At 45.3% G+C, this 22240-nt stretch overlaps 1 protein-coding gene across 8 annotated transcripts in view; it reads left to right on the forward strand.

The window, feature by feature from the left end:
• Positions 1-22240, forward strand: part of nek3 (NIMA related kinase 3) — a 55009-nt gene that overhangs the window by 12058 nt on the left and 20711 nt on the right. For 7 of the 8 annotated variants that reach the window (XM_072477084.1, XM_072477085.1, XM_072477089.1 and 4 more), the window contains exons 2-8: positions 3252-3382; positions 4354-4447; positions 7018-7115; positions 13461-13544; positions 19213-19280; positions 19460-19546; positions 20817-20871. In XM_072477084.1, coding sequence (XP_072333185.1) covers positions 3263-3382; positions 4354-4447; positions 7018-7115; positions 13461-13544; positions 19213-19280; positions 19460-19546; positions 20817-20871 — 606 coding nt within the window. In that variant the 5' untranslated portion in view covers positions 3252-3262. Of the gene's footprint in view, positions 1-3251; positions 3383-4353; positions 4448-7017; positions 7116-13458; positions 13545-19212; positions 19281-19459; positions 19547-20816; positions 20872-22240 lie in introns of all 8 variants that reach the window. The other variant, XM_072477087.1, reaches the window with a different exon arrangement.

Genomic DNA, 22240 nt, shown 5'->3' on the forward strand with positions numbered 1-22240 from the left:
GTCTTTATCAATTAGTGTTTGGTAGAAATCCTAAAATTCCGTCCATTTTGGATGACCAGCCTCCAGCTTGGGAGGGGACTACAATTAGCTCTGGTTTTGCTGAACATTTAAATGCATTACATAGCAGTAGAAAAGCTTTTTTGGAAGCAGATGTTTCTGAAAGAATTCGCAGAGCTTTAAGACATAACTTACGTCCATCAGATGCCCTTTTTCAGTAAGGAGACATGGGATACTATAAGAGAGACGATTCAAACGAATGGAAAGGCCCAGGGAAGATCATAGGCATAGGAGGCAAAACAATTATTTTGCAACATGGTAATCAAACTGTTAGGGTCCATTCATCAAGGATAATGGGTAGAGATTACAAATTTTCATATTTAGACAGAGCAGACAGACATGACGAGGAACCAGAGTCATCTGGTACGCATGTGTTACAGAACTATGAGGACCAATTAACTGATATAGACAGGGTTTCTGTGGAGGAACACAACAATTCTGGTGAATTAAAACAGGCCATTTTTCCGAAAAGGCAACTGCCAAAAGTTGGTACAAAAGTGACATACTTGCCTGAAGGGTCTAGTCAATGGAAGGACGCAACTGTTATTAGTAGAGCAGGGAAGGCCACTGGAAAGTATAAACATTGGTTGAATGTACAGCATTCAGGGGAAGGAGTCAAGACAATGGATTGGGAAAAATACGTTCAAAAATGGAGGGCACAGAAACGCAGTGCCAGTTCAGATAGTACATCGGATAGTGAACAGGTCCGCAGGAAAAGGTCGAGAACTATTGAAAGGACATCCCACAGCAGAAGGGAAAGATCAAGCAGTAGCAGTACAGAACGAGATACCAGGCGGGAGAGGGGACGTCGTTTGTCAACATCTCAGAACATGAGTAAGACTACGATGACTAATAGGAGTAGAAGCCCACATGCATGTGAGATTTTTGTGGCTTCAAATAAATTAGATGAAAAAGTTATTAAAAAAGCTAAACAGCAAGAATTGCATAGTTGGAGTGAATTTGGGGTATACACGGAAGTACCGGATTGGGGACAAAGAGCTCTATCCCACAGATGGATTTGCACGGAAAAGGTTCTTCCGGATGGAACTTATAAGGCAAAGGCCAGGCTCATGGCAAGGGGATTTGAAGAAAACTTAGAAGATCAGGATTTAAGGGTAGATTCACCTGCAGCAGGAAAGGTTATTTTAAAATTCTTCTTGGCTCTATTAGTCACAAAGGCATGGGAATGCAAATCTATAGATATAAAAGCTGCCTTTTTGCAGGGGCATCAGCTCCAGAGAGACATTTTTCTCCGTCCTCCTAAAGAAGCAGCTAACACAGAAGGGGTACTCTGGAAGTTGAACAAATGTGTATATGGATTAAATGATGCATCTAGAGTCTGGTATTTTTCGATAATATCAGTTTTGTTAAAGTTAGGCTGTTGCCAGCTGAAAGCAGATCCTGCAATGTTTTACTGGCACTATAAAGGAAATCTTTCTGGCATTTTTATGATGCATGTCGATGATTTTTTGTGGGGTGGGACTCGTGATTTTGAAGCTATTGTAATCTCTGGTTTGAGGAAAGAATTCAGGGTTGGAAGTCAGGTATCCGGTGCATTTAAATATATTGGACTGGAAATTGGACAGACTAAATTAGGGGCAACTTTACGTCAGCAATCTTATTTGGAAAGCATCACCCCAATAGCAATTAGGCGTGGCCGAGTTTCACAAAAAGACACAATGGTTTCAGAGATGGAAAAAGAGCAACTACGAAGTTTAATTGGGCAACTGAACTGGTTAGGTAGACAGACTAGACCGGACGTGAGTTTTGATGTCTTAGAGTTGAGTACAAAAATGAATGATCCCAAAGTGGAAGACATAATAAGAGCAAATAAAGCGTTGGCCAAACTAAAAATGCAGGAGTGTGTTTTGAAGTTCCCGGTTTTAGGTGACCTTAAGCACTTGAAACTCACAGTTTATAGTGATGCGTCCTACGCAAATTTATGTGATGGGGTTTCAAGCGCAGGAGGTTTTATAATTTTCCTTTTGGGGAACAATGGTAAATGTTGCCCACTTGTGTGGGAAACAAAGAAAATAAGGAGAGTGGTAAAAAGCACTTTGGCTGCTGAGACGTTAAGCCTTGTAGAGGCGGTGGATATGGCTTTTTATATAAGTATAATATTGACAGAAATTTTGTGATTAGGGGATTTGGTTAATATACCGATTGACTGTCACATTGACAATAAATCCCTGTGGGAAAATGTGCACTCTACAAAAAGTGTCAATGAAAAGAGGTTACGGATAGACATTGCAAATTTGAAGCAGATGTTGGACAGAGGGGAAATAACAAAAATTAACTGGGTCGACAGGAGCTATCAACTGTCAGACTGTTTTACGAAAAGAGGGGCGAATTCACAAAAACCTTTGGATATTGTTAATGAAGGGCGCTTGTTTCTGTGACTGTTTTTTTTTTCTTTCTCGTCCAAACTTAAAAAAAGAAAAGGGGGGGGGGAACATCATGTGTGTGTTTTTGAGTTTCTTGAAATTTTGTTTTCACCTAATTATTTTTTTTCTCCAAGGAAGGGGAGACTGTTAAGTAATGGGTTAAGAGACATTGCAATTAGTTGTCTCATTTATGTTAAGTATCCATTAATTGACACTGATATGTAAAGGGGCTTCAGGTTGCCTCTGTCAGGTGGTGTGTTAAGAGCTTTGTGCAGAGGCTGTGGAAGTGAAATAAATGGTGTTTGGTGAAAAGGAACAAGAACTTTAGACTCTTCATTTCACAGCAACTAAAACGTCTAACACCTAACCTGCACATCTTTGGATACTAAGGGGCAATTTTTAGCATGCCAGTCCACCGAACCTGCCCTTTCTTTTGACTGTGGGAGCACCCGGAAAAAACCCAAGTATACAGGGGGAGGAAATGAAAACACCAAACAGTCACCCAAGGCCAGAATTGAACCTGGGCCCCTGGCTCTAACCACTGCCACTTTGCCACCCTTACTTTTATATCCCAACCCCATTGCAATCAGGATCAACATATTCTTTCCTAATTGCTTTTTGTATCTGCATATTAAATTTCTGTGTTTCGTTTACAAGGATACCCAATTCTCCCTGAACACCACATTTAATGATTTAACATTGTTTTAAAAAGTAAAAATATATTAAAATGTATGAATAAAAAAATAAAGGTTATACTAAAACAGTGCAAAATGGTTGACTGATTAACACAAAGCTATAATTGTCTTCCAGACAGGTAATTTATGATGGATACTTACACAGTACTAAAGATTATTGGGGAAGGTTCATTTGGCAGAGCTCTTCTGGTACAAAAGCATAATGAAAGTCAGCAATATGTGATGAAGGAAATTCATCTTTCAAAGGTAAATGCAATGTGAGCATGTTTTAACTTTATCTTGTGGAGATATTGGTTAACATCCCTCTCTTACATTTTATACTTTTAGCCCCTTCACTCTGTTCTCGAAAGTTCCCACTGATTGGATTGGAAATTAAATTCAATGGGATTTGCATCAGTTATCATTTGTGGCAATGGACATTTTCCGAGAGGCAGTCAGCATCATTGCTTTGCTTTAGGATTTTCAAAAAAGCACATTCTGTTGTTCTTTTGTGACATCCTATTAGTAATGTGTACCACTTGGTAAGAGCAGCTGGATCATTTTCTCTGTCTAGGTTGAACCATAACAAGTTGTTAATTATTTCTACCACTAGTCTTTTGTAGAGAGAAACCTGATCTTCATTGAGCAAGTTCCAATTTCCTTTTACATCTTCGGCCATCCAAAAGGATTAATGTGTTACCTTTAAATGTGGTTACTATTATATAGGTATATATGGCAGCAATGTGATGGTATTGTTGAGGAATGGTTGATGGCCAGGAATTTGAAGCAAAGTCACTTGATCATTTTTGAAAAGTACTATGGGATCCAAACAGAGCGGTCAGAACTCAGTTTAATTCCTAAACTGAGAAGTGGCATTTCTAACTATGCAGAAACCCAGTTTATAGGCCCAACTACTGTACTGGGTTTTGAACCCTGACCTTCTCACTCAGAGGTCAGAGGTAAGAATACTTCAATAGCAATGAGTCAAGTAAGTAGACAGAGGATATACACCCACTTGTTATGGCATGGAATTTTAATACATGATGCATATCAGTGTGGTTTATGATGCAGTTGGACCAAAGGTGAAATCAAACCAAATGTTCTAAACGTCAAACATCCTGTGAGAAAGCTTTAATAATACAGGTATTTGCCAAGATCAGAGCTGTTAAAGGCATTGGATATTGTTTATTTTTAACAGCAAGACCAGGTGCTATCTCCTTTTAATTCTATTTATCTAGAATGCCTCAGGGCTACAAAGATCAAGGAGGGAAGCCATACTGCTTGCCAAAATGAAGCACCCTAACATTGTTGCATTTCTGGACTCATTTGAAGGTGAGTAAATTCAGGAATTAATTAATTTATCTGTTCCTCATTATATGGATTCCAATGTTCTTGCTGCTTCTTGCTATCTTCTGAAGGAAACAAATTACTTAGTATCTAAAGTACAAAAACAGGCCATTCAGCCCAACAGATCCATGCTGTTATACATGCTCTTAAGTGGGCCTCCTCCCATCTTCAGATAACCTTACCAAAATATCCTTGTATTCCTTTTCCTTCCCTTAAATGCATCAATACTGTATGCCTCAACCCCTCCTTGTGGTAGCACGTTCCACATTCTATCCATTCTCTGTACAAAAAGGTTCCCCTGGCTTCCCTTTTGGTTTTTTTAGTCAGTGGGCGGGATTCTCCCATTCGGTGGCAGAGTGTCACGACGGCGTGAACGGGCCGCTGGGAGTACCGATTCTGGCCCCTACAGGGGTCAGCACAGCGCTGGAGCGGTTCACGCTGATCCAGCCTCCCATCCCGGTGCGAACTGTGCGCCGTGGGATCTGCGCGTGCGCAGTGGCGCCGGCGCCAACACGCGGCATGCGCGGGGGCCTCCCTCAACGCGCCGGCCCCGACGCAACATGATGCGGGAGTTCAGGGGCCGGCGTGGAAGAAAATAGGCCCGGGGAGCGAGAGGCCGGCCCGCCGATCGGTGGACCCCGATCTCGGGCCAGGCCCCCGGGTCGGAGCCCCCCCCCCTTCCCGCCAGCTACGACCAGGTGTGGGCGGCGCTTGCGGGACTCTGCCTTTTTAGAGTGGCCACTCGGCCCATTCGGGCCGGAGAATCAGCGGCCCGGCCGAGTACAGCGGCCTGCGACCAGCGCCGCGCCAATGACGCCGATTCTCCGCTCTGCCGGCCCCGGGCTGGGAGAATCCCGCTCAGTATCTATAATTTCTGGCCCTTAGTTCGTCTTGTGCCCAGCAGAGAAAACATCTTCACTACATGTACCCTGTCAGACAATTCCATGATCTTTAAAACCTCTGGCAGGTCACCACTCAATCAGGTCTTCTTGTGTAGGGGGTTTAATATGTTGAGGTTTTTTTTTGTTATAATAAAATATAAAACGTTGAAAATTGGAATAAAAATATTTTATTAATAAAAAGAAAGGGGGGCAGCACGGTGGCACAGTGGTTAGTGTTGCTGCCTCACAGCGCCGAGGTCCCAGGTTTGATCCCGGCTCTGGGTCACCGTCTATTGGAGTTTGCACATTCTCCCCTTGTTTGCATGGGTTTCGCCCCCAAAACCCGAAGATGTGCTGGGTAGGTTGATTGGCCACGCTAAATTGCCCCTTAATTGGTAAAAATGAATTGGGTACTCTAAAGTTATAATTAATTTATAATGCCCATAGGTTCCAGGGCAATTTGGCAAATTGGAGCCAAAATTGGCATACGTGTGTGTCTGTATGTCTCTTGTGTGTCCCCTACTAGAGGAAAGGGCTAGAAGGAAGGGCTAGAAAAAGTCTGAACTCCAAATAATCACCATTGGTGCCATTCAGAATGATCATGGCTGATCATCCAACTCAGTAGCTTGCTATGTTTGAATACTGATGAGAGTACATTTTGTCATTAATGTGCTTTATGAAAGTTAAATAAAAGGACCTTTTTAGTAAATGAGTACTATTTCCGGAGAGTCCATTATTCCATTATCCATTTTCGTTTTCCTAAATATACTTGTTTTAAGTATGCTGTGCACCAACGAGGGAAGGATTCTTGTTTAGTTTCCAAATTTTGTGGGGTATTTTTTACAGTTCTCTCTCACTCTGAGGACACCGCCTGAACCACATTGGTTCCAATAATTGTCCCTGTAAAGTAGCAATCAACTATTTATAAATAATGTCCTAGAGGGCTATGGAGATAGGGCTGGAGAATGGGACTAGCTAGGTAGCACGTTCAGGAGCCGTTGCAGACACAATGGGCCATACAATCTCCTTCAGTGCTGTAAAAGTCTGTGATTCTGTCGCTCTAAGATGCCAGATTCAAGCGGGTGCAACTGACAAGACTGAAGCAGCTAGAGCTATTTTCTGTAGAAAAGACAGGACTCCAAGGTGATCTAATAGAGGTTTTCGAGATTCTGAAAGGGTTGATCGTATGAAAGTGGAGAAGATGTTTCCGCTTGCTTGGAAGTCCGTAACTAGGGACAATCAAATATAGGATAGACCATTATAAATTCAATAAGGAATTTATAAAAAGTGTCTTCATTCTGGGAGTGGTGAGAATGTGGAACTCACTACTAAATGGAGTGAGTGAAGTGAATAGCATAGATATATTTAAGGGGAAGCTAGATAGAGTATGCAAGGAGGAAAGGGCTGGAAGGATATGTTGATAGGGTTTGATGAAGAGGGATGGGACGAGACATGGAGCATAACATAGACCTGTTAACCCCACAGACAAATACAAGTTAAAAAAGGCCTGCTTCTTCCCGTAAGTTCTATGTATTTTGTAATTTATGATTATTATTTTGTACAAAAAGAATCCCGTGATTGTAAATTGTTGCTTCAGGTGCTATTTTATTTATGATTTCCCTATCCTGCACACCATATGCATATTTAATATTATGGTATGTTTTTCTATTGCAGCTGACGGACACCTTTATATAGTGATGGAATACTGTGACGGTGGCGATCTCACGCAAAGACTTCTGCAGCAAAAGGAAAGATTATTTCCAGAAGAAATGGTATATAACTTGTCATGAATGAAAAAATCATGGATGAATCTGTACCCCAATCCCAGCAGAACATAATTCCCTTGTGTGATTTGTTTCATGTCCAGTTCCTTTCTGGGAAGGGACACCCTTCAGATGACACTGGAGGAGGAGCCCTTCATCATTTAAATGCTCATTTTCCACTTGCATCTTCTGTCGATTGTAGCCCTGGTAGAAGATAAAACCGAGTGTATGACCACTGCTGACTTTTCTGACTATCACTGGTCATGTCAGTCCACATGGCCTTGCAGCAATAGCATAAGTCAGTACCCATGTCTTTACTGAACCAGACCCTGTGAAGACAATAGCCTGCACATTATCAGGTGAAGCTCTGAGATATGTAAAGTGATCCAGGACCAGATTTCACAGGTCTCCAACCCTTTTTCACATCAGCTGCATCTTCAATCTGCATCCGAGGCATTGCTACTAGGAAAGTCAGCCCCAATATCTATATTTTATATGTCATTGACCCAACATATTGGGCATGATTCCCCTGATTTCATTCTAAGTGCTGCAGCCAGTGGGAAAACTGGAGTGTTTCCTGTTGGCGCTGGTATCGCTGCTGAGATGGGATTCAATGGCACTTTGAAACTTTTTTTGAGAGGAACTGGTTTTGCGCTGCCCTTAAGAGGGATGGGCCTGAGGCACCCCGATCTCAGAATAACATTGCAGACCCCTCCCCCTCCGAATTGCTGACGAGCCCCCCCATCCCAAATCGCCGGCAAGCCCACCCCCTGCCCAATCACTGGCAAGGCCCCACTGCCAAGTGAGCGATGCCCCGTAATGGGCTAGGCAAATTCCCCTCCCTTTCAGGGCCCCCCTTTCAGGCCCCTTCCTGCTTCAGCCCTCCCCCCCCCCCCCCAAACCCCCAGTCCTCCCTCTTCAGGCTCTTTCCCACAGTCCCCCCCTTTTCAGGCCCCACCCCTTGGCAGTGCCTACCTGGTGCCGTGGACTCCTGAGGGGGGGGGCAAGGTATAGAGAGTACCCTCTCTGCATTTACCTCTAGTGGGTTGGGGAGGGTCATTCAGGGGAGATGAGAGTCGGGGGGCTTGGGCTGGGCTGGAAGGGCTCAATTTGTAGTTAAAAGTCTTCCCTCTAGTGTGTTGGAACCCTTTGATGTCTCTCCGAGCAGGTCAAGTTCATTTGAAGTCATTTTTTTCACAGTAAGTTTCTTTCCCCTTTAACATTTTCAGGATTCTGGGCATGCTGAGAAGCCTAAATGCTTTGAACTGCATTTTTTACATTCAATTTATAAATCTTCACGGTCCATTAACTGCTTCCTCTTTTAAAAAAAAATATATTTATTAAAGTTTTTAACACAATTTTTCTCCCTTACAAACAATAACCCCCACCCGTAACAAAAAAGAAATAAACGAGAAATCACGCGGAGTAAGATATATACATGGCAAAATAGTATATTTACATAGTTTTGTACACTGGCTCTCTCCCATACGTGCAAGTTTCCCCGACTCTTCATGTTATCTCTTGCTCATCCACCCCCCCAGTCAGCTCCCCCCGCCCCCCCAAGGCTGCTGCTGCTGCTGACCGACCTTCCTCTAACGCTCCGCGAGATAGTCTAGGAACAGTTGCCACCGCCTGTAGAACCCCTGCGCAGACCCTCTCAAGGCGAACTTAATCCTCTCCAACTTTATGAACCCAGCCATATCGTTTATCCAGGCCTCCACGCTGGGGGGCTTCGCCTCCTTCCACATTAGCAAGATCCTTCGCCGGGCTACTAGGGACGCAAAGGCCAGAATACCGGCCTCTTTCGCCTCCTGCACTCCCGGTTCGTCCACTACTCCGAATATTGCTAGCCCCCAGCTTGGCTTGACCCGGACTTTCACCACCTGAGATATTGCTAACTGCTTCCTCTTTTGAGGAGATGTTCTTTCTAACCGCGTTTTTTTAAAGAGGCTGTTTCTTTGTTCTGAAGTGCCTCCTAGAAAGACCAGTGCTCTGTCTGAGTGCTGCCCCTGCACCGATTCAACGGGCCATTGTAATTCCTGGTTGGGGGTGGCGGCCCTGGAGAATCGCTCCATTGCATGTTTTACAAATGCAAAATGATTTTAATGTGCATGGTGCTTTTAACATCTAGCCTGACACTGATAAGCACAAAGAACAAAGAAATGTACAGCACAGGAACAGGCCTTTCAACCATCCAAGCCTACACCGACCATGCTATCTAACCTAAAACCTTTTACACTTTTGGGGCCCATATCCCTCTATTCCCATCCTATTCATGTATTTGTCAAGCCGCCCCTTTAAACGCCACTATCGTACCTGCCTCCTCCAGCAGCGAGTTCCAGGCACCCACTACCCACTGTGTAAAGAAATTCCCTTGCACCTCTTCTCTAAACATTGCCCCTCGCACCTTAACGATGTATCCCCTAGTAATTGACTCTTCCACCCTGGGAAAAAGCTTCTGACTATCGACCCTGTCCATAATGTTGTAGACTTCTATCAGGTCGCCCCTCAACCTCTGTCGTTCCAGTCAGACAAACTGAGTTTATCCAACCTCTCCTCATAGCTAGACAAACCGAGTTTATCCAACATTTCCTCAAAGTTCTTTGCTTGAACATCTGAGCTCTGCACGACTTGGAATTTATATTTATTTATTCAACAATTTTAAGTCATAGCAACCCAGTCCTCTTGAGAGCATCCAAATTACATAAGCAACATCACACGAGAGTCTTAAGTCATTTAATAAAAACATTATGTCTCTCATATTTAATGTTATACTGCAACCTTCTGCATCACACTTCATGCATAATCTCACAATAATTGAAAGTGGCACAATTGGCACCAAGTTTTAACCACTCACATAGTTTTCCTAATAAGGGATAAAGAAAAACAATGTACTGGGCTACAGCCTGAGGAACAAGAGAGCTGCCCACTCTCACTGTATAATAGTAATTACTGTCAAGAAGACAACTTTTCTTATTTATCAAATTTTCTGTTCCACAGTGCATGCCATGAAATATCATTCCTGTGCTTATAAAAGTATGCATCATGCATGTTGCCACAAGCACACCATGTGATATTCACTAAAAGGTGTTTTGGGCTGGAGTTCACCAGCCCCTGATTGATGTGCTAGGAGGTAAAATGACGAGGGAAAATGGATCTGGAGTGCCTGTCATTCTTCCCACTGCCATGGCTTTTATCAGAAGTGGGGTAGATGAAGGATGCCCACCCCCCGACACAGAGGCCAATGGAATCTCTTATTTGACCAGTTACAGGCCTCATTCTGCCGTCACTGGTATTTCACCAGCTTCAGGTGTGCCCTCTGCCACATGGAGAGACTGCCTGGTGAACTCTGGTGGCCAGCCTGCAGGTTCAGAGTGGGGCTGGGGCCTTCACATTGGGCATTCTGTACCAATGTAGTGGTCTCTTGGTGGTAACTCTACTCTTCCCTCCCCAACTCTCCCCTCTCTGAGAACACTGAGCTGATGGCCCTCCAATTGTTCAGCACCTCATGGGGGAGCGTGGTCATCCTTTAAAGGGACAGGAGATCCAGCAGCAACAAATTAGTTGCCAGACGGTCAAATACCTAAGGCCGGGGGTCCCGCAAATGGACAAGGCTGGGTTGTCCTGGCTTTCTGGCTTGTTGTCAGAGTTCCCTACCACGCTGATAATAGTCTTGCCGCCGTGTGCAATTTGCCCACCACAGTTCAGATGTATGGAATATAAAAATATTTATTTCTTTGTTTTTGCGGGGGAGGGACACCTGCCTAAGATGGAATGCCTCTCTTTTCTCCCTAACACACCGCAGCCTTGAACCCAAACCCCCACCTCTCCCCTGACGAAGGCTCCAGACTTACCAGCTTTGGAGGTCCCAGCAGCAGCCACGGATGCGCTCTTGCCGCTTTTGGGATTGATGGAGCTGTCAGAAGATTTGATTGAGTCCTCGGTGAGGGGCAGAAGTCCCACATTGGTCCTCTATAGCCTTCCCACAGAGCGTCACAACTACAGTGTGGCTCCACACTGACTTTACTTCAGTGGGAAGGTGAGGTGGGGTGAGCTGTCTTGTTAACAGTGAGGTTGAGTGTCTTGGGTTACAAGAACATATAGACAGGATGGTAAAATGGGCAGAAAAGTGGCATATTGGATTTAACCCTGAAAAGTGTGAGATGATACACTTTGGAAGGAGTGATGTGACGAGGAAGTACCCAATGAATGGCCTGACACTGGGAAGTTCCGAGGAACAAAGGGACCATGGAGTGTTTGTCCATAGATCTGTGAAATTAGAAGGGCAGGTTAATAGGGTGGTGAAAAAGGTATATGGGACACTTGTCTTTATCAATAAAGGCATAGGTTACAAAAGCAGGGAGGTCATGTTGGAGTTGTATAGAGCTTTGGTGAGGCCACAGCTGGAGTACTGTGTGCAATTCTGATCGCCACCTTACAGGAAGAATGTGATTGCACAGATGATTCACCAGGATGTTGCCTGGGATGGAGCATTTAAGTAATGTAGAGAGGTTGGATAGGCTTGGGTTATTTTCACTGGAGCAGAGAAGACTGAGGGGGCGAACTGTTTGAGGTGTACAAGATTGAGGGGCATGGACAGAGTAGATAGGGAGCAGCTTTTCCCCTCAGTTAAAGGGTCAGTTACGAGGGGACACAAATTCAAGGTGAGAGGCAGGAGGTTTAGGGGGGATTTGAGTTAAAGCCTTTTTACCCAGGGGGTGGTGACGGTGTGGAATGCACCGCCTGGGAGGGTGGTAGAGGCGGGTTGCCTCACATCCTTTAAAAAGTACCTGAATGTGCACTTGACATGTCATAACATTCAAGGCTATGGGCCAACTGCTGGCAAATGGGAGTAGGTAGGCAGGTCAGGTGTCTTTCATGCCTCAGTGCAGATTCGATGGGCCGAAGGGTTTCTTCTGCACTGTGTGATTCTGTGATTATCAGCCCTCAAAGTGCATAGACTACTTGAAAATTAACCTGAACAATCAGTGCAGTTTTATGATAGATGATTATAAATTTTTTAAAAGAACCTGTGAAAAGGAGTAACTTCCACAGAATTTATAGTGCCTTTTTATAGAACGTAGAACAGTAAAGCACAGTACAGTCCCTTCAGCCCACGATGTTGTGCCGACCATTTATCCTAATCTAAGATCAACCTATCCTGCACCCCTTCAATTTACTGCTGTCCATGTGCCTGTCTAAGCGTCGCTTAAATGTCCCTCATGACTCTGACTCCACCACCTCTGCTGGCAGTGCATTCCACACACCCACCAATCTGTGTAAAGAACCTATCTCTGACATCTCCCCTCTACCTTCCTCCAATCACCTTAAAATTATGTCCCCTCATGACAGCCATTTCCACCCTGGAGAAAAGTCTCTGGCTATCCACTCTATCCATGCTTCTCATCACCTTGTACACCTCTATCAAGTCACCTCTCTGCCTTCTTCGCTCCAGTGAGAAAAGCCCTAGCTCCCTCAACCATTCTTCATAAGACATGCCCTCCAGTCCAGGCAGCATCCTGGTAAATCTCCTCTGTACCCTCTCCAAAGCATCCACATCCTTCCTATAATGAGGCGACCAGAACTGGACACAATATTCCAAGTGTGGTTTAACCAGGGTTTTATAAAGCTGCAGCAAAACCTCACAGCTCTTACACTCAATCCCCCTGTTTATGAAAGTCAACACACCATACACCTTCTTAATAACCCTATCAACCTGGGTGGCAACTTTGAGGGATCTATGTACGTGGATCCCAAGTTCCCTCTGTTCCTCCACACTCCCAAGAATCCTGCCTTTAATCCTGTATTCAGCATTCAAATTCGACCTTCCAAAATGAATCTCTTCACATTTATCAAGGTTGAACTCCATCTGCCACTTCTCAGCCCAGCTCTGCATCCTGTCAATGTCCTATTGTAACCTGCAACAACCCTCAACACTATCTACAACTCCCCCAACCTTCGTGTCATCGGCAAACTTACTAACCCACCCTTCCACATCCTCATCCAAGTCATTTATAAAAACCACAAAGAGCAGAGGTCCCAGAACAGATCCTTGCGGGACACCAATGGTCGCCGACCTCCAGGCGGAATACTTTCCATTCACTAACACTTGCTGTATTCTTTCGGCCAGCCAATTCTGTATCCAGACAACCAACTTTCCCTGTATCCCATGCCCCCTAACTTTCTGAATGAGCCTACCATGGGGAACCTTATCAAATGCCTTACTGAAATCCATATACACCACATCCACTGTCCGATCTTCATCAGTGTGTCTCGTCCTTTCATGAACCTATAGTCTGATTGCACTGTTATACTGACATCAGGGGAATGATTTTGTCCATTTGATTCTATTAGGTGCTGAACCTATTTGTACAAATTTGTCTTGGAATGAAGCACATACATGACAAACGAGTTCTACACCGAGACATCAAATCCAAGGCAAGTATTCCTTTTTATGGAGAACAAAAATTATTAAAATAATTGTTAGACTAATATTAGAATTCTAGCTCATCTAATGGGTTAATGAAGTTTGACTTTATGATGCAAATTCTGTACTTTGAAATCTGAAATTGATATTAGTTCGAAACAACAGTATTATTTCTTATTTATTTATCAGTATTGTTAAACTAGGTGTATAATTCTCCTGTCAACTTTCTTAATAGAGGTGTTAACCTACTTTAGGTAACTGCCTCTATTAAAATAACAGACAGAATTCATGAGTTCAACAGTAATTTCTAGCCTCTGATGTGAATAAAGTATTTTATTTGTTTTGCATTAGTAATACCTTCAGACATAAATTTATGACATTTTGTGGATATCAAAATGATTTTTAAAGTTACAGGAAGAAATCTGAATGGATAATACACCCTCAGTGATTACGTTTGGATCACCCCAGTTTTTAAAAATCAGGCTACATCATCCCGAAAGGTCACAGATTTTGACCCTTGATCTCTGCTGAGCTAGCTTGCTATCCTCACTTGAATTGACAGGGGGATTACTATTCAATTCACTGGCCAGTTTGTTCTTATGAAATTGTGCATTTGCCATGTTTTTTTCAGTATGCTGTGTTATGATCCCATTAGCCCTGTCCCAGGACAGTCATTACAGAATAATTACCTTATTGCTGTGTCATGCATACACAATTTATTTATTAATAATCACATTGGTAATCTTCAAACCAGTCTCTAATTGGTTCACACTAACCACTTAATACCATGCAGAATTCAAATAGTTTTGGGGAAAAGCTTCAATCTGTTTTCATACCCTGATTGTTAATCAGATCACCATTGCATTAATACAGCACTTCTTAAATTCTGCTCGCCCTACCTGGCCTTTGTTCCATTCCCAGGTTCAACCTCCACTTTGCTTATCTATGCTCACTTTGAGTGCTGTATCTATGCTGGGTTCTGCAGCTACAGCTTTTAAATTTTTTAAAATTCCTTTCTCGGTGTTACAAAGCCAATGAGCAGAGTGAGCGGGGCAAGCCCCTAAACCATCTCCTTGCTTGCTCCAAAAACCAATTCAAATTGAACTCAATTCATGGCCCCACAAAAAAGACTTACTGGATCCAAGCTGACAAGAACAGGCCTTGCACCTGATCTCGGGCTTGATCTTAGCAAAAGACCAAGACTGCAGCACAGCATCTCCACAGCAGCCTTTGCACCCACATTCAACCCCAAATCTGCTCCTTTCTGGTCCCAACTACGGTAATCTGCTTCTTGGTCAGCCAAATCTGCCTACAGACAAACTTCACTGCTCTTGCCCACCTTGTGAAGGCACCTGCAGAATAAGAAATGTGTGGTCATTTAGCATGTGTCGACTTGGAGCTGCTGGTAGCATTGTTTCCTCCCTGTCCAAATACTGTGGCTTTGAGTCCCATGCCAGGACTTGAGCACACATTCCTGTTCTAGTGCAGTAATGCTGCATTGCTAGAGGTGCTGTCCTCAGGATCTTTAGTGTCCGCTTGAGATTTTGACTGCCTGAAGAGGCGGATACTAAAAATCATGAGATGTTATTTGAATAGGAGTTGTGGGGCGGGATTCTCCACTCCCGTGCCGGTTGGGAGAATCGCCTGGGTCGCCGAATTTTCCCGCGACGCCGGTCCGAAGCTCTCCCGCGATTCTCCCAAGCTGCGAGAACGGCCCCGTCGAGTTCCGTGCGGCGCAGGCCGGAGAATCGTCCGAGACACCTAAAATGGCGATTCTCCGGCACCCCTGATATCCTCAGGCCCGGATGGGCCGAGCGGCCAGGCCAAAACGGCGGGTTCCCCCCGGCGCCGTCCACACCTGGTCGCTGCTGGCGGGAACATCGTGGGAACGCTGGGGGGGGGGGGATCCCGCAATGGGGGAGGCCTCAAATGGGGCCTGGCCCGCGATCGGTGCCCAACGATCGTCGGGCCGTCCTCTCTGAAGGAGGACCTCCTTTCTTCCGCAGCCCCGCAAGATCCGTCTGACATCTTCTTGCGGGCGGACTCGGAGAGGACGGCAACCACGCATGCGTGGGTTGGCGCCGGCCAACCCGCGCAGGCGCCGGCCAACCCGCGCATGCGCGGGTGATGCCAGTTATGCGGCGCTAGCCGCGTCATGTATGCGGTGCCGCCTTTACGCGGTGACAAGGCCTGGCGCGTGTAAATGACGCGGCCCCGCTCCTAGCCCATTATCGGGCCCTGAATCGGTCGGGATAGGTGCCGTTTCGCGCAGTCGTGAACCTCGACGGCGTTCACGATGGCGTGGGCACTTCGGCGCGGGAGTGGAGAATCCAGCCCGTGGTGTTTCTCAATCAGCATCACTAAAGAACCAACACTGTGACTTTTTCATTATGTATTTGTGATCTCAAACAACAATCATTGTAACCAATTTAGAACAATGTAGATTTGCTCTTAGAGTAATGCACATCACTGGAATTGTATTGCAAATTTATCAGGTGGATCTAGGAAAGGGTAGTGATCAACTTGTTCTCCAGGTATGACAAGTTCCCCAGGTACACTCACTATTTTAAAGAATAGCACCAGGCAGACGTGTGGTGTGAGCGTGGAAGCGGCGGCGTTTCGAGAGTTATGGCTCTGCTCATCTTTTAATCTCCCTTCTCATCCTTGTGCACATTTCATTTTTGTCTTTTTCCTGGTTTACATGGCTTATGCTATGTCCTGAGAAATGTTTGGTCCCGCCGCCCAGAGCAGGTTAGAACGGCGGCGGCGAGACTTGGCTCTTTTCTGACGGCCGATCGGCCCATCCTGGCCAGAGAATCGGTGTGCCAGGCGCGTAGAGCGGCCCGTGTCCGGCGCCGCGCCAACCACGGCGGCGCCAATGGCGCCAATTCTCCGCACTGCTCAGTTTTGAGCTTTTTTCTTCTTTGATTTTGAGCATCTGTGCTTTTATCCTTTTTGAGCCCAGGCGGACTTGGCGCTTGCCGAAGTGTTTACCAAAACTCGCTTTCACAGCCTTAACATTGAGTTCAACAAGTTCCGACTGTGAACACCCTCCTCCACCTTCATCCCATTTTTATTTCTATCAATTTATTTACATTTCTTCCATCGATTTGTTTTTCCCTCACCATTGTCCCCCCCCTCCCCCCACCCCACTTGGGCCTTCTGTTCCCTGTTCCTAGTTGTCCTTTGACACACTGCCATTAACACATTCTAATCTCTTATTGTGCCAATATCAGCACCCCTTAGCCCCAATCACCCCGATTCACATTCTCTTTATCTTTCTGTCCATTTTGTGCATCTCCACCTATCGCTGGCCTTGTATCCTGTTCCACGCACCACCCTCCCTCCTCCACAGCAGTGTAAATTTTCCAGTTCTCCTCAGCTTTGGCAAAGAGTCATCCAGACTCAAAATGTTAGCTCCCTTCTCTCTCCACAGACCTGCTGAGGTTGCGCAGTATTTTATGTTTTTGTTTCAGACTGCATGTTATCCTGGTGAGGATTAGGTTTTGTTCAACTCTTCCTTCAGGTCGAGTTTGTCTTTTCTGCTAGACTGGTCTCCCTCTTAAGCAGTTTTCATCACGACTGGAACTAAGGGAGTGTCTGCTAGTCATCTAGTGCATTGGGCAGTTGCTCGGGAAGCCTTGTTATATTAACAACTAGTTCTAATGATTTTTACTCTTTCTCTTTACTGTCTGTCTTTCTTCTGAGAGACCCCAGAGATGATTTTTCCATCATGTCCCTCACTTTGTTCTTGTTTTTCCCTCAAGCTACTTGAGGTGAATTTTCATTTTGGTGCATGTGAACATGGCGAGTCCCAATGTTCTGGCTGTTGGGGAGTAGGTCTACGTAGGCTGCTTATTTTGTGGTGACCATGGATATTCCTGGTTATTGGGGTGCGTTCCCTGATTCAGGTGGAGATGGCCAGCTCTCCCTCCCAGGCCCCCTCCCCCTCCAGGGGTGCCCGAACGGTGCCCTCTTTCCTGAGACGGGGTTCCCCTTCTTTGACTGGGGTTGGAGGTTATCCTTACTTAAACCTTGGACCTCATGGCTATCCTGTCGTTCCCCTTGAGGGTGTCTTTGTTGGACTGATGGCCTATTCCCCTGGACTTTGGATTGGTGGGTGGAATCTGGTAGATCATTGTCTTTACTCTCTACTCTTTTCATCATTTTCTATGGGAGATCCTGAATCTGAGCTCTGAGATTTACTTGGACTTGTGGCGGCTGGTCCTCTCTACATACTTTTGTCATATAATGATTGTTTGTTTTGTCCTGGACCTGGATGAGGGTTGAATTGTGTTGTGGGGTACAAATGTAATTCTCCCTTAGTACTGGAGTTTTTGTGATTTTTTTTCCGTTTGTTTTCTTTTGACATGATGGACATAATGTATCTCTGTATTGTTGACTATCCTGTATTAGGCTGGCACGGTGGCTCAGTGGTTCGCAGTGCTGCCTGACAGCGACAGAGACCTGGGTTCAATTCCAGCCTTGAATGACTGTCTGTGTGGGGTTTGCAGTTTCTCCCCGTGTCTGCATGGGTTTCCTCCAGGTGGTCTGGTTTCTTCCCACAGTCCTAAGAATTGCATGTTAGGTGGATTGGTTTAATAATAATAATAATCTTTATTTGTGTCACAAGTAGGCTTACATTAACACTGCAATGAAATTACTGTGATAATCCCCCAGTCGCCACATTCTGGCGCCTGTTCGGGTACACAGAGGGAGAAATCAGAATGTCCCATTTACCTCAGAAGCACGGCTTTCAGGTCTTGTGGGAGGAAATTGAAGCACCCGGAGGAAACCCACGCAGACACAGGGAGAACGTGCAGACTCCACAAAGACAGTGACCTAAGCCAGGACTCAACGCGGGACCCTGGCGCTGTGCTACCGTGCTGCCCAATTATACCGTAAAATCTGTAGGCGTGTAAAACAAAATCAGCGTTTTAAGTGAATACAAGAGCCAGAAATCTGCAGCTTCAGTCAAAATTACATGAATAGGTGTAAAAAGAATGATCGATTTCCACACCGTGGTTCACTGGATTTCCAATCAAGCACTGAGCAATATAAACAACAATGGTCCATATTTCCTGCTTGATAGATACCTGTAACAATTAGTTTGTTACAATTAACTTCACTTCTCTTGGGTTATTGGGTGAGGAGGGGAGCTGTTGGACATAGTTCCTGCTGTGTAGATGCTGGTTGAGCACAGATCATCCTATACGTTCGGGTCTTTCAAGAGTAGCCATGATACATTGCCCCTTAGTGTCCAAAGATGTGTAGGTTCGGTGGGGTTATGGGGTTACGGGGATAGGGCAGGGGAGTGGACCTAGGTAGGATGCTCTTTCAGAGGGGGTTAGTGCAGACTCAATGGGCTGAGTGGCCTCCTTCACTATAGGGATTTTATGGTGCAGACAGATCTTGTATCCCTGAAGAGACCCTGTGTGGATATTGTTCCTAACTCATCCTGTCTTGATTGTTCCATCGCTTGCAATGACTACTGTTTTGTTCTGTGATATTTGTATAAACTTGAAAATTCCCATAAAAATATATTGTAAAAAAAATAACAACAGATTAAGTGAATTATTGCTACAGTGTGCATGTTAGAGGGTAACTTATGGAGTTTGACAACATATTGGTACACAGTCTACATACAATTAATCTTTATTGTCTGATTTTAAATGACAGAACATATTCCTCACTAAGAATGGAGTGGTGAAACTGGGAGATTTTGGATCTGCACATCTACTGAACAGGTAAGGCTATCAGGGATTCCATGATTTTTGTTTGCTTGATGCATTTCATCATGAATTTGTATTTGAAAAACCCGAATAACCTAGTAAATAGTACACTTCAGAGTCACAACGTGCTCTATGATACGTTTTCAAAAATATTTTTCTTCTTGCTGATGTTATGTTTTCTTTCCTGTCTACAGTCCCATGGCTTTTGCTCACACCTATGTAGGAACGCCTTACTACGTATCTCCAGAAATTTGGGAGAATAAGCCTTACAATAACAAAAGGTACAAACCTAATCGCAAAAGAGGTGACAAATCGGTAACGGATGCTGTGTGGAGGGCATGTCTTTCACCCATTGGTGCAGACTCGATGGGCCGAAGGGCCTCTTCTGCATTGTATTGTTCTGTCACATGATGTCACACTTCCTGCATCAGGATCGATTTTGTCTTTTAAATTCCTATTTTTAACCAGCAAGAGACAGGTGCAAGCGACCAAACTAATTCATTTAATTTCATGAAAATCTTTTGCTGTTAATGAGTACATATGCTGATTGGACTGTTTTTGCTTTTCCATTCCTTAACTCGCGTTTTAGGCACAACACTTCAATGGGTGGAATATCATGGGACACACAAAGCACAGCAGAAACTCCAGTCACTACTTTTTCAATGCATGGAGATTATGTAGCAAAAAATTGGATTCTGTTTAACACGTGGAGACCTAATTCTGGAGACAGGATCGCATCGTGGGTTATTACACTTGTCATTAACCATGGGGACATGGGCTCAAATTTATTGTTAGTCTTGAGAGATCCAAGGGAAATGGGAATGTACAAAACCAGCCTGCAGTTGTTGCCCAAATTCAGCTCAGGCAAGGTACATCTTCCAATGGTACAATTTCTATCTCTGTTTTTTTCTGCAACTGCCATTAGTTTGCAACTCGTTAAAAGTAGCATTGTTGTGCAAGATGATGAATATGTTTGCAACTGATAACTGGCTATATGTGTTTCGTTATTGAGGTAGTATTCTACTTAACCAGTTGCGATAACTGGATTAAGTCACCATCTTCTGCTGCGTCGCATCCACAATAGGAGTCTTGGTGATGAGCTGATTAGCCAGTGACTCTTGTTGGAAGAAGCACGTGTGGATGGTGGTTAAGGACACGATTGTCCTTGACTGGAATTCTCGCTATAAACAGAGATCCTAACAACACTCACTATTTAGACCTCTTATTGATTGGGGGGCTGGGTGATTGCTGATTGCTATCTCTATAACCGTAACCCCCTCCAGCAAGAATTAGTAGCTTCAGGGAAGGAAATGGGGCAAGGTATTTAACACACGCGCAGTCACCGATAGCATCTTTCTTACAACAGCTATTGTAAGGAAGATAGAATTTTGTAGATAAGAATTACTCAACCAGTGAAGGTAGAAACTAGCATTGCTGTCTACTTTCTACCTACCTACAGTTCATGAAGTTTATTTGTTTTATTTGTTTGCAATTGATTTACAATTGAACTTTTAACTGAATGAAGTCAATCTACCATTCCTATTTTTTCAGTGATATTTGGGCCTTGGGATGTGTCTTGTATGAACTCTGCACCCTACGGCATCCTGTAAGTAACAATTTATTTATTTATTTTTTAAATTTAGAGTAGCCAATTATTTTTCTTGTCCAATTAAGCGGCAATTTAGCATGGCCAATCCCTTTTGGGGACAAAACCTACCGCATCTTCTGGTCCGCGGGTGGCGTGCGGTGCCAGGTCTGCAAGAAGGAGGGACAAATTAGAAAAAATTGCCCTATCTCTAACACTGCCGCTGATGATGCCACCTTCCCCTCTACTTCCACTGGCGTGGAGGTGAGGGGACAACCGCGTGGCCGGAAGGCTGAGAGAAAGACCAACAGGGCGATTAGCCAGCGGTCAGGTTTGGATCCTTCTGACCCTCTGACCCTGACTGACCCAGTGTCCCTGGCTACTGACACGGGTGCAGCCATTAAGCTTCACCCCACCATCACCCAGCAACACCCTCAGCCCGGTGACATTTCGCCATCGGATGCCAGGCCCAGTGACACTTCTGCGCGGGCCCCTCTGGGTGGCGGTTGTGAGGTTCACGATCTCGAAGCAGAGGGTGCTCTATCCCAGCCACAAATTCTGGAGAGAAGCATTGAGGGACAAGGAGTCAGCCTGGAGGGCCTCCAGTGATAGAGGTCTCCCCGGTGTGTGACCCTCTCCCCCGCAAACGGCGTCAATCCAGGTTCTTTTACATAGATGTCATGCCCAGTCCCCGAAAGAAAAGAGGCGGGGGATAGTGAGCAAATCCCAGCAGCTGCTGCTGTCCCCCGAGCAGGGTGCTTCGGGGTCGGACGGGACCCGAGAGGGCCCATTCCACCCAGCACAATTTAGCACCCTGGACTTGTTCAATTTCTCAGGGCAGGGGGTCAGCGATAACCCCCTGCTTCTTAGGTTCTTAGCAGGTTTTAGTTTGGAAGATCCTCTGTCCCAATCGCTTCCTCCGGCCACCTCTGCCACCATCCCGGACCTGTTTCAGGAGTTATTTTCGGGGCCTTCCAGTGGCCAGGCGATGGGGGCGGAGCAGGCATCTGCACCACCACCTCCCGCTGGCACAGGGACCCGGGAGGAGCCTGAGGAGATCCCGTCTGTCGATGATCCCGGTGACGGGATCAAGGCAGCCCCTGGGTTGGGTGGTGGGCCTGTATCGCCCGCAGCACTCAGTGTGGTGGAGGATTCAGGCCCGGAGGGCGTCTGTCCGAAGGCTGTCAGCCGCCCATTGTCGGGAGCACAGGGTGCACGAGACGCTCTGTAGCGGGGTGTGGGGCTGACCCGTGCCTGACACTGTGTCGCCCCTCATCCCCTCTGGAAGACTCCCGAAATCTGGCACATCATAATTGAAGGTTCTTTTATTTTTCTGTCTCCGTAGATAGTTCAGGCAGTGGTCTATTGGGCCCCCCCTCCATCAACACCC

This window comes from Scyliorhinus torazame, chromosome 15 (assembly GCF_047496885.1).
Source record: "Scyliorhinus torazame isolate Kashiwa2021f chromosome 15, sScyTor2.1, whole genome shotgun sequence".
Lineage (NCBI taxonomy): Eukaryota > Metazoa > Chordata > Chondrichthyes > Carcharhiniformes > Scyliorhinidae > Scyliorhinus > Scyliorhinus torazame.